We start from the raw sequence: 12,640 nt of genomic DNA on the forward strand, positions 1-12,640 counted from the left end.
CAGGGGACAAGAGGGGAGCTGCAGTTCAGAATGCACAGAACAAACTCCTGACACCTTTGGCTTAGGCAACTCCTTGAAGTACAGAAATGGATGAAATCACCTTTTGATATCTGTTGTTTATAGTCAAACAGGCAGGAAATTAGGCCCACTCTTTAACCATTCTGACGTATTAAATCTACATCAGTGCTGTGTGTGCTGATCCCAAAATTCATCCTGCACAGCTGCATAACCTCAAGGTTTGGAACTCATCATCTGGGCAGGTTTGAGACATCACATTCTGAGGAGTTCATCTAAAACTATGCACCTGCACCATATTGTTAAACACTTTTTCTGCTGTCTTTGTGTCTTGACCTCCACTTATGGAAATAAGCACTCACCTACAAAGTATTCTAACCACAACATAATGCAAAGCCATGTTAAGAAGGCTAAAAAGTTTTTACTGAGTTTATTGATACAGAAACACTTATTAATAAAGTTCAAATTGCATAACACTTCTGCATGCCTCAGGCCAACTGAACTCTAGTTTCTATACAGAGATTTTTCAGCTTACACACTCATGACTAAAGCAGTTTGAAGTTCAGCTCTCTTTGCAAATTTGCTGCAGGATCAAAACCTAAAAGGAGTCACATACAAAAAAAAGTGACAACTACTGAGAACACAAAAAGAAACAAAGCAGGTACAATTCCTGGACAGCTCATAGATCCATATAAACCCAACTCTGTCTCCATCCCTCTGCTAGAAATGCTTACAAAACTACAGTGCAAGTGCTTGTGCACAGGGAAAATGTATTTACAATTCCCCTTTATTTACAGGCTATAAGCAATACTATTTCACAGTTATATTATACATAGAATTTCTACTATCTGTTTAGATCTGTAGGGTTTTTTGCACAAGAGGACAATGACAACCTAGAACATAAATTTCCTGTGTGTGTATATATATATATTTATTTATTCATCCTTATCCAGGAAAAAATAGCAGTATTTATGCATCTTATAGAAAGTTACAAAAATCTAGCAAATGTAATAAAAAAGGCAAATCTGGTGAAAAAAATCTGATAAAATACCTTTTACAACTGGGGCTGGGATGGGGATAAAAACCAAACAAGGGATAAATGAAAGATAATCCTCCCTCAACTGGTCAGCTTTAACAGAATCTCTGCAAGGCTTACTAACAGGAACCTGAAGTTTAATGTCATTTTTAAAGGGACTCCTTTAAAATGTTGTGATTAAACTGAAGGTTGACCTGGTAGCCAAGAGCAGGAAGCATCCTGGACTATGCAGGGGTGTGGAAATTGTGCCACAATCCAGAAAGGCACATACTTGGCATGACACCCATTAAACAGACTTTTCCAAAAAATAAATAAGCCACAGCCTGTAGGGAAGCACAGAATAATTACACACAGATTCTATAAACCCTCTATTTACCACCATATTCAGGATTTACATTTTTAGAAAAAAATTCATGGGAGTTGCCAGAATCCAGTGATGGGGATGTGCATCTTTACAGGAAACATCAGCTCAGTGACCACAGAACTGCCTCACTGCAAATAAAGAAATCAAAATCCAAGGGAGCAAGATAACTTGGGGTACCATTGAGACCAGAAGTGGAGACATGAAACCAGAGGCAAAACCCAGCCTATGTCTGTGTTACATGCCAGCAACCACATGATACAGGATTATCAGTCAATATTCCCTAAGAGACACAAAAATCCTGTTAAGCAAGGAAAGTTCTCCACTTCAGGCTTAGACATATATGTTATTCATTTATTTTCAAAGCCACACAGAACTTTGAAACTATTTTTCATGAAGCAAGTTGTGCAACTCAGGACCATTTGGCAATACAGTCTTCACTCACTCCTCCTCAGAAAATGAGGAGACAGCACACATTAAAAAACCAAAAGATATCAAAGTGACACCAACTCAGGTGTTTCTGATGGGGCAATGCCTTAACACAGTTTCATAACCTGCTGAAAGAGAGCTTTTCATGCCCCCTAGCTTTAGGACTATTTCACATCAACACAAACTCCAGAGTTTCTTTCCAGCCTTTTACCAGTTCAGGTACATTTCCCAAACAGTATCAACCAAGTAAATCTCTTCTAAACACAGTATTTTATCATCCACAGACACTGTGGACTCCTCATTCCTGGAAATACCCAAGGCCAGGCTGGATGGGGCTGGGAGCAACCTGGCCTAGTGGAAGGTGCCCCTGTACATGGCAGGGGGTTGGAACAAGATGGTCTTTAAGGTCCCTTCCAACCCAAACCATTCTGTGATCCTGTGATTCCATGGCATTCCCTTCCATCACCATGACAGAGAGATCTGGGAATAAAAATGACAGCTCACATCCACAGAACTGCAGAGTGACAAGTCTTTCCATCTGAACCTGTTAACATTTCTACTTCATTGCTGCAGGAATAAAATCACCTACCCAGCTGAGCAGCTCCTCTCCACTGGGGAGCACTTGTGAACGAGTTTTATTCTGCCCACCTTGCCACAGCAGGGACACACACACAGGAACACCTGAGAACTGCATCAGTTTGGCTCCCTAGGCTGCTCTCAGGTTCTGCAGATCCCCCACAAAACTCTGTTTGGCTGATTTACTGCTCAGGCTGGTGCTCTGCACCTCACTCTGCTCAGCCCAGACAATCTGAATTATCTCACATGACAGCAAAACCCACGGATACTGCTTCCAGCTTGCACAAGCTCACTGCTCTGCAGCTCTTCTCTACCCTTTTCCCCTCTCAGAATTACTCTGTAAACATTTTCAGAGACAGCAGTCCCAACCCTGACTACCTTGCATCCTGTCAAAGTTAAACAGCTTTGCAATTCCTCACTTGCCTCCATAGCTTTGAAAGAACCACAGAAACCTAACAACTCATTCTCTAGAACAGGGGTTTCCCCTTAAAAAAACCAGTATTTTGTAAAACTTTTTACTAAAAAATTATATATAATTTACAAGCAAAGCAGACCAGCCAAAGGGGAGCTGATGCTTTCCTTCTCATTCAAAGCCTGGATGCCACAAGGGTAATGTCAAAAATTCTTTCCTTTCTGAAGAAGTTGTGCTTTTCAGATTACTGGAAGAAACATGGTTTACCAGGTCAGGTTTTAACTAATTATCTCCATCCTCCATTAAACACACACCATGGCAAATACATGGCAGGTTTAGTGGGAGAGAGCACAGACAGGAAAGAAAGGTCTTTGGGGAGCTGCTCAGGAGTTTTTCCCAACTGGTATTCGGTAGAGCAGCCATGAGATTTTTAGGGATATCTCCTGCAGTTAGTTTCAAGGGAATTAAATCCTCCTTTCCCTAAGCAGCTGAGCATTTCACCAACTTGCTTCCTAAGGAATCCCTGCTGTAGAATAAAACTATAGCACACAACTGAGAAGAAAGAAAGAACTCAAAAAAGCTATAATGTCAAAGTTTACAGCAGCCACATTCCCCAGCCAGCCTACTGCCTCGGGTGTCACATTGGCAGGCAAGCAAGTGGGACACGTTTGTCAAGCCCTAAGGAATACTTTATTCTCTGCCTACTTCCCACTTCCTAAAAGAAGAAAAACTACTTTTCCCTGTAATAAAGCAAGTAATACTTCAAGGGATCAGGCAACGGCAGGCTCAAGACCTTTTCTCTCAAAAAGTTCACGGGAGGCTCTGGCTTTAGTTCAGAGGGTTTGGATTCCTCCTCCTCCTCCAGCCTCTCCTCCTCCATGTCCTCGCAGTTGTTGTTGTCGTCGGAGGGGCTGGAGATGCGGCTGGCGAACACCTCCTTGTCCAGGAACACGATGGTCTCCATGCGCCGGCGCCGCAGCCGCCTCCTCTTGAACCTGGGGGGGCTCTTGAGGCCGTCCCCAGCCCTGCCCAGGGCCTCCTGGTGGATGATCTTCTTGATGGTGCCTCGGATGGCGATGCGAGCCAGGTCCTGCAGGCTGCGGACGGCCACGGGCGCTGCGAGCAAAGAAACCTGGTGAGTACAGACAGAGAAACTTCCCCCCCCAGAGGTACTCCCAGGAAAAGTTCTGTTTGCTCACAGTAAATCAGGCCATTTGAATTCCCTGCTGGGATTACACAAACAGCTCTATTCAGCTCCTGTCAACCCGGATAAACTGTGTAGCAACTTTCCGAATGAAAATTAATTGCGCGTTTCTCTCATTAAAAAATGTCCTGCCTTGATTTCAAGTTCTCAATTATTCTAAGATGCACATCTTAAAGATTGTTTGAATGCAGACTTAGTGATGGGAGCTGTGATTGTTTCATGGCTTAGAATCAGGTATTTTCCTCTGGTAGATAACTAAACCTGAAGTCTGTTTAATTCTTCCATAAAATAATTTTTCTATTGCTCAGCTCCTTCAGCTTTGCCAAGTTCTGCACTTATAAAACACAAGTACTATTTATGCTCTTCAAAAACTGCTTCAGACTTAGTGAGTGAAGACAGGCTGGAAACCATTTTGTAGAGGTAATTATAGCAACTTCACAGTAAGTTACTGTATTAAAATGCCTCCCACATTAATGGCTTGGAAGACTATTCTGTCTCCTGCACTTCTTTGCTGCCAGTTTAGAAATGCAGAAAAAAAATTTAAAAATGTATAGATGCACACAGATCCATGAACTAAAATAAATTAAAACTGACACAAAAAGTCTCTGTCCTCTGCCAACAAGTGAACTTTCCTGGGACCTAAGTGAAAAAAGTAAAAAATAACTACATAGAATTTATGGGCAGGTCTCACTACAAAGTGAGAACATGCTGAAACAGGCACTTGTTGGATTTCCTAGCATGCTGTAGACTGTTCCCTGAGCTCCTGTCATGCAGACACCTTTCCAGGTTAAGACCAAAGCCTGACTAATCTCTTTATGAAAGTACCTCTGTCTTCATGTGTTCTTAAGAGGCCTCTTGACACTGAAGTCCTAATCGAAAGATTGGGGCCACTGATACGACCTGCATTTCAAACAGCTAACCAAGAACTGCACAACTTGTATCCCTCGAGCATTCCAGGTTCAGGATAACTCTGGATTGCTGGGGGTGAGTGTCTTTGAGTAGATACAACATTTGTTCACAGGTAGTGCTTGTTTATTTCCCTCTCCTTGTGGCACAGTGCCTGAGAACCATGACAGGATTCAATCACTCAGGACCGGAACAGAATGTGCAAAAACAAGGACAAAACACCCTGCAAAGGTTCAGGTACAACTTCACAAGAAATAATTTGTGTTTAGAATGATGGCCCAGTAGAAGGTGTCCCTGTCCCCAGCAGGGATATTGGAATTAGATGATCTTTAAGGTCACTTCCAACACAGGCCATTCTGTGAGTCTGTGATTAAAATCTATTAAAATCTATCAACTCCAATGCTTGCACAAGACAGACAGCTGTTCAAAAAAAGGAAAGACTTGGAGTAATTTTCCTGGAAAGGATTCCCAGGGATGTTAGAGCTCACAGCCAAGCAGAAGGAAGTTCCCCAAGCTCAGGAATGTCTGTACTCACGCAAGTGAACGAGCCTTGGTTTTCCTGAATCTGTGCGGTTTGGCTGAATCAAGGGAGCAAAGGAAACAGCAAGAATCTTCTTGGTCTCCCAGGCAGAAGGACCAGTCCGAGTTATCTTAGTCAACTGAAGCAAAACAAGGAGATTATTGTCCATTGTGGGAACTACAGTGAGATTTTTGAACAAAAAAAATGAATAAATGAATTTTCTGCCTGAACAATTTGAAGTAATGGAAGCTGCAACAGAAAATGAGAAACAACACTGGTGTGTTGAAAAAAAATTGTGAACTCCTTGCAGGACTAGCCCCAAGTAAATTCCATCTATTCCAGGGCATGGGGTCTGGTAATTTGGGTCACTCTGCTTGCCCAGATCTCCCTCCAGGCTGGAGCAGAGCAGCTGTGCCTGACCTCTGGGAAAACTCCTGAGTCACCACGAGCACTGGCTCCTGAAAAGGTCATAGATCAAATCTCCTGCCCCAACCCACTGCACAGCCTCTCACTGGGAAGAAACCCTGCACCCTGCTCCTCACATTCCCTGACAGTGGTAAAAGGTCAGTCACTTGACCCAGTTTTCACTAAAAGAATCCACTGACACTTGTAAATAGAGACATCCTGCACACTCCTTCAAGAGCCAGACAGGGAGCAAAAAGTTGTGTTTTGCCATTAAGCACGACACTAAATTATATAATTAAACAAAGCTTTGCTCACATTTTCTGCAGCATGGAAGTAAAATTGCAATTAACAACAGGTTGTAATTTATGGAAGACTGCAAAACTACAAATTTCTTAAATATTAGGAATGTGCAGAGTTCAGTTTTCAGTCATTGTGAAAACCAGTGCACTTAATTCTTTCTTCAGCGTGCTACACGGGCAAGATAAAAGAACAGCTACTGACCAAACCATGATCAGAATTAAGAATAACTGAAATATGAGTAAAAAGGCACTCAACCTTCTCTTCTAGAGGCATGACAAGAATTCCCCCAACTTTCAACAGGTTCTTCATGTAGTCTTCGTGCTCCTTCTGGACTCCAGCACCACAGTAAACACGGTCATACTGAGTGCAGTCTGGAGAAATCTCTAAACAATTGCCAATGACAAAGGATGGCTCACAAAATTCAAACCTGAAAGTGAAAAAGACTTGTATTAGACAAGAATAAAATGATTTATCAAAACTAATTATTTTCACAATTCTGGAAAAATTGAACTATGGAAAACACTTGAAAAAAACTCCACAGTTCTACAGGATTTCTCCTCCAAAGCCCATCTATTCTGGACATTATTGTAATAAACCACAGCTATAAGTCTCAAAAGCACAGAAAAATGAGGTCAGAATTCATGGATTAAAATCTCCAAAGGATAAAGATGTATAATTTCATACTTGAGCTGCAGGTAACTCTTCAGAACAAGCTATTTTTAGTCACCTGATGCTGACTCAGTTATAAAATGCAAATACAAATACTAGACCTGCACTCCCAAATGTCAGTCTTTTAAGGACTGCACCTGGGTTTATTTTTGCATTTTCAAAGCTTTTAACTGCTTTTCAGATGTGGGGAATTACCACCTGATGATACAGAAGTAAGCTGTGCTGAAGCCAATGGAAGTCTTGCCATCAGCTTCAAAGAACTGTGATTTTACCCTTCATAAAACAGACTTTTTGCCTACAGTATTTCTGACTTGGTTTAAAAGAAGAATAAGTGATTCTCTGATGCCTGTGGTTTTCTTACAAGCTCCAAAACTCCCTAAGTTTTAAGCCCTATGTTTAAAGGCTGATTTTGGTAGAAGTTGCTCAACACATCCATTCTTTTACTGGTATCTTGAGTGGCAGCTCAACATAGCACCTATTTATTCCTAATGCTTCCTGGAGCTTTCTGGGTTTGCAAAGAGGGCTGGACATTCAGAGCAGCCAGAGAACAGTTCCTGCACACGCTGTTCCAGGAGCACAACCCAGCAGACATCACTCAGCAAAGCCAATTTTCCAGGCATGGTAATTTCTGAATTTAGCCTGCTTTTGCTCCATTGCTATATTTGTCTGGAGAGAGAAGAAAGTCTTCCTTAAAACAGCTCCTCAAACAACAGCAACATGACTGAAAAAACCCCTGTTGAGAACCAGAAATTTTCAGTCTTCTGCCAAAATGCAGAAAATACAACACAACCCCCTCGCCAGCAGCTTCCCAGAGCAAAAGGCTGAGTAGCCTAAAATCCTGCATGCCATGATTTTCATTTTCTTCCTCCCAGGAGAGGAGCATATCAGGTTTTCACAGATGCTTTGCTTCCCTGTTTGAACAGACTGTGAAACAGATCCAAAAATGTGACAGCCACAACTTTTACTGCTGAGGTTACTATTGGCAGTGGTTATCTAGCTGGGAAGTTATTACTTGTGACAGCAGCAGAATGGAGGGTCTAAGGAAGAACATAAATCAAATCCCAGGCAGTTTTAGTACCAACTTAATCATCATGAAACTATCTTCATATTTTAAAATGCCATTTTTCCTTCTTCTCAGATAAAACATATTAAGCCACTACAAAAACCAGTTCATAATCTCATCACTATGCAGGCTCTCAGATCACAGGCACAACCAAGTACTGCTACTTGCAAGTTTTAAGGTGTTACTACAAGTGCATTTAAAAATAAACAAACTTCCTCAGCTCCCTCTAAGCCCTGCAACATCAGCACTGCTATTAAAAACTCTGCAAACATTTCTGAAGCTCCCTCACGACACACACAGGCTTCGAAGGTCACACACTGCAGCTCAGCAAGCCTAAGGAGCCTGAATCCTCAGATTACCCTGAATCCAGAGGGGCCACATGGGAGCTAGAACTGCCCTGAGTAAAGCCAAAAGCACACAATTAATCCCAACAGGCATTTTGCATTCTTACTTGTCAAAGCTGTCGCTTGTTTTAATGAAAAAGTCCAATTTCTGCTTGGCGTACTCAATCACGTCAGAGTGAAGCTCCACACCGTGGTTAACCCCAAAAGGACCTGCAAGGGCACAACACCAGGGGATGGCAACAGCAACAACACCAAATCCAGCAGCATTAACACACTTTGGGCTCCTTCCTCCAGCAGATTGTTCCATGAGTGTCAGAGTCGGTGTTTGTGTGGGGTCAGCTCTCTCACTGCTACAATGAGATTTGCAACCCTATACCTGCAATTTCTGGCAGCAATTGAGCCTCTTGTGCACAGCTGATTCTGAATCATTTGCTCTGAACTATGCAGGAAACTTCTCTATAGGAGGAAAACACTGATGCCATTGCTGTGAAAGTGACCAATGGCCTGCATAGGCCTGCATGGCCTACAAATTTTATTCTAAGTAATGTCAACAAAACTAGGAGAAAATCACAAATGGGAAATGAGACTTCATCCTGAGAATAAATATCCCAGCAGTTAAAATTCTGGAGACTCCCCCAAATTTTACCCTATAGCCACTTGCTATCTATCCTGGCAGCACAACTCTGACTGAAACACTGCAGGGGGAATTTAAATTGTCCAATTCCACTTGGATAATTTGCTTTGTGCCGCTGTAGATGTGGTCACAAAATCAGTTCTGCTGCACTAAAGTGTCTTCCAGAGAATATTCCCATCTGTGTGCTGAGGAGTTAAGAGTCGAAAATGAATCTCAAACCTGTCTCAGACAGGGCTGTGAACACAAACCAGGCACAGAGCAGTCACAGCTTTTTGTGGACTTGCTCAGCCCCAGTTTCAACTCTGCACTCCTGATCCTGACCTGGGGTCTTGCTTAAGGGGAAACAAACACAGGTTTATGCCCAGACCTGCAGGAATCCATTACAGCCACCTTTGGAACTACATTGCTGCCTGTTCTGATCTGCCACAGAAATCTGGATCCCATCCAGTTCCAGAGAAGGCTGTGAGAATCCTGATAAATTGCCGAGCAGGATTAATGCATTCTTTCCTTTCCCAGCTACCTTTTTAGCTCCATTAGTGGAGGAATACCTCATCCCTGATTTCAAAACCTGCTTTTAAAGCTCTAATACAAGCAGTTAATGTGACTGAAGCGGTATTTACCCAGGATGAGTCCCACCATGGAACTCAGATAACCAGTGCCACTGCCAAGGTTCAGAAACGACAGCCCTGGTTGCAGGTCCAAAGCTTCCATCACCTCTGAGTAAATGCACGGTGCTGAGAGATGAATATTTCCGTGCTTCCATGCCAAATCCTTGTAGGCATTGTCTTTGAACTCCTCCAGGTAGTAATCTGCCCTATCAATGGCTCTGAATGCCTGTTCCACCAGCTCTGTCCTGATGTACTGGGCCTCCTTCAGGTTATCAATTAATTCATCGTTGTCTTCTCCTGCACTCACTGCACCTCCCATCTTCAGCAGCCTCCTATAAACACTGGAAGGGAAATAACAACAAAGCAAGGTGAGGTACAGAACATGCTCTCCAACACCAAATTATGCTGCTGTACATGGAGTGCTTTGAGAGAGACCTTTACCTACTCCAAGCTCCAGAAAAACCTCACCCAGTGCTCTCCCCACCCATCCCAACAATGGAAAGCTAAATGCAGCAGATCTGGCATCCAGTACCTGACACCAGTAGGGAAAAAAACAATCACAATAGGCAATTTCAATGTGCAAGGCCTGTCTTCAAACCCTCCAACTGCTTTACCAGCACATCAGCTTTTCCACTGAACCCTTTTATAGAAAGGATTATTCCAGCTCCTGCGCTTAGGGGTCATTTTTCACTGCAAGCCCAAACAACAGGGCAAGTTTGGGCTGTTTGTCAGAGCTCCTGTCACACACAAACTTTCCACCTCTAACAGCACCTGACAAGACTAAGAAATAGGCAGAAAATCCAGAAAAATCTCAAATTGCATTTCCTTTGAACATGCATCGGGATGTTGACTGCACAGAGGTTCAGAAAACCCAACAAAACTCTGACCTGTCAACCTTGCTTACTTTGGTAATGCACTTTGGCAAATGCACTTTCACACAGCTCATCTCCAGAGCCTGAGCCAGCACCATTAGTAAAGCACTTAATGACACAGACAGCAGCTCCACAGAGAATTCCCACTGCAGCCTACAGGTTTTAAAGGAAAATGTACAGGGGAACAAAACCACTCAGAATTAACCCGGCTTCTTCTCCCCTTCTCAAATACTAAGGGGAAAAATCCTTTCCAGAAAGCACAACATGATTTTAAGCCGTGTTTGTTTACAGTGCCCTTCCCTGCTCACAGTAACAACCACAAAGCAGCAGCTTTGGAGTTCATTCCTGGGATCAGGAGATCTGCCTACAGCGAAATTGTTGGGGTCTGTTTGTTACATTCAGCCAGAGCAAATTATAAACTTTCATTTTCTGAGGAAACAAAGCAAAGCTACAGGACTACAAGGAGATTTCACAGTTGTTCAAATAACACACTGTTCTGATTACCTGTAGAGGCAAACAAAACAGGATATACTTAGGCAGGGAACTCGAGCCAGTTCTTAATCCATTCATGTCTCAAACACATTAATCCAGTTCAAGACCATTAATAACACTTGAAATAAAACATCACCCCTCTCCTTTCCACAGTTACTCCTTCATTTTCTCTACAAAAAATGACTCTGTTTTATTACTTCACAGTGGGAACACATCAGTTTGAAGGTTCAGGTGGGTTAATGTACCAATTATATTTTCCCCCTCCCCTTACATACACAAAACCTCACTGCATTTGCAACACAGGGCTGCCTGTATCTTTTATTTAACATTCCACATTAAAATACTCTCTTCACCAAGAATCTTGATTCCCTTGACTTTCCTTTATATATTTTTGTTCCTAAGCTTCCTTTATTCTTCCACTCCTTTTGCTATTAAAAAAATAAATAAAAATCTACATTTTTAGATTTAAAGCAAGAAGTTGTGCCTTTAACAGTGCTCCACTTTGGATCCCAAACAAATTCCTGCTGATGTACGCAAGCCCCACTGGGACAACTGGTCTGACCTGGTTTCAGCTCAGCTCCATGGACAAGTGCTCTTCCATGTTCTACACCACGGAAAACAACAACAAACACAGCTGGCTGAGACATTTTCATAATGGGAGCAGGGATATCTGCCCTGTGACAGGTGTCAGTCACTTCTGAAATCATCACTTTCCCTGCATATTAACCTACTTCCACTAAAATGTGTGTTTTTTAAAACTCTGACATTCAAAGTTCTCTCCTCATGTGATTCCACACCTTTGTTTATTTTGGTGGGAAATGAGAACCCACTAGGGCTTATTGTTATTAAATTTTTCTAAACAAAACCCTCTCCCCCCGCAGCAAACCCCGGGTGCATTTTCCTCGCTTCTAAGGCAAAGCAGAGATTTCCCCAAATCTGAGCAGGGACAAAGTCCACAGGCAGAAACCCGGACCGCTGCCCAAAACAGAGCCACCAAAGGGGGCAAAACAGAGCCACCAAAGGGGGCAGAGACACCAAAGGGGGCAAAACAGAGACACCAAAGGGGGCAAAACAGAGACACCAAAGGGGGCAAAACAGAGACACCAAAGGGGGCAAAACAGAGCCATCAAAGGTGGAAGGAAAACAAACCCGAAGGCGAACCGGGACCCTGCGGCCGCAACCCCGGCACAGCAGCACCGCTCGGGGAGGGCTCAGAGCAATGCCCGAGGCACAGAACCGCGGCTGCTCGCCCCCGGCAGGTCTCCAGGGCAGACCCTGCCCCGGCACGGCACCGGGAGAGGCACAGGGGAGGTTATTCCCGGATTTCAGACAAAAGCGGTACCTCAACGGATGGCTCGGCTCGGCTCCGTTCGCTTCGTCCCGTTTCGGTTCGCCTCGGCTGCGTTCGGTTCGGTTGGCCTCGGTTCGGTTCGGCTCTTTTCGGCTCAGCCAAGGCCGGCGCGCTCGGGCCGTAAACACTGCCCAGCTGAGCTCCGCTCGCGGCACTGCGCATGCGCGGAGCGCACGATCGCCGCGGGCGCGGGGGGGGGGGGAGGGGAAGGGAGGGGAGGAGGGGAAGGGAGCGGGGAAGGGGGGCAGGACTGTACCACGGCTGGTTCCGTGAGGGGAGTCCCGGGCATGGAGCCGGCTGGAATTGGCTCCATGAGATCGGGGAAAACTTCCAGCAGCTTCTCCCAAATCCACCCCACTAGCCAAACCTTGCCGTGCACACTCAGTGTAACATACCAGGACCAGACACAGGCTGCCACTCTTGTTTTTCCCATCGCAGAGCTC

General features: G+C 43.9%; 1 protein-coding gene across 1 annotated transcript; it reads right to left on the bottom strand.

Moving 5' to 3' along the window:
• Positions 1–430: 430 nt before the first annotated feature.
• On the bottom strand, positions 431–12,340 carry PCMTD2 (protein-L-isoaspartate (D-aspartate) O-methyltransferase domain containing 2). Its single transcript, XM_059480680.1, has 6 exons — positions 12,189–12,340; positions 9,495–9,823; positions 8,348–8,450; positions 6,420–6,591; positions 5,475–5,598; positions 431–3,945 (listed from the first exon to the last, which is right to left on the bottom strand). Exons 2-6 carry the CDS (start codon positions 9,799–9,801, stop codon positions 3,560–3,562), a joined length of 1,092 nt encoding a protein of 363 aa, XP_059336663.1. The 5' UTR covers positions 9,802–9,823; positions 12,189–12,340; the 3' UTR covers positions 431–3,559.
• Positions 12,341–12,640: the final 300 nt, after the last annotated feature.

This window comes from Ammospiza nelsoni, chromosome 12 (assembly GCF_027579445.1).
Source record: "Ammospiza nelsoni isolate bAmmNel1 chromosome 12, bAmmNel1.pri, whole genome shotgun sequence".
Classification (NCBI taxonomy): Eukaryota; Metazoa; Chordata; class Aves; order Passeriformes; family Passerellidae; genus Ammospiza; species Ammospiza nelsoni.

Coding starts and splice junctions, on each gene's coding strand:
- PCMTD2 (XM_059480680.1), bottom strand. CDS start 9,801: ATGGGAGGTGCAGTGAGTGCAGGAGAAGACAACGATGAATTAATTGAT. Junction 6,592..8,347: donor ACAAGCGACAGCTTTGACAA/GTAAGAATGCAA, acceptor TTTCACTTTCAG/GTTTGAATTTTGTGAGCCAT. Junction 3,946..5,474: donor ACCAAGGCTCGTTCACTTGC/GTGAGTACAGAC, acceptor CTTTGCTCGCAG/CGCCCGTGGCCGTCCGCAGC.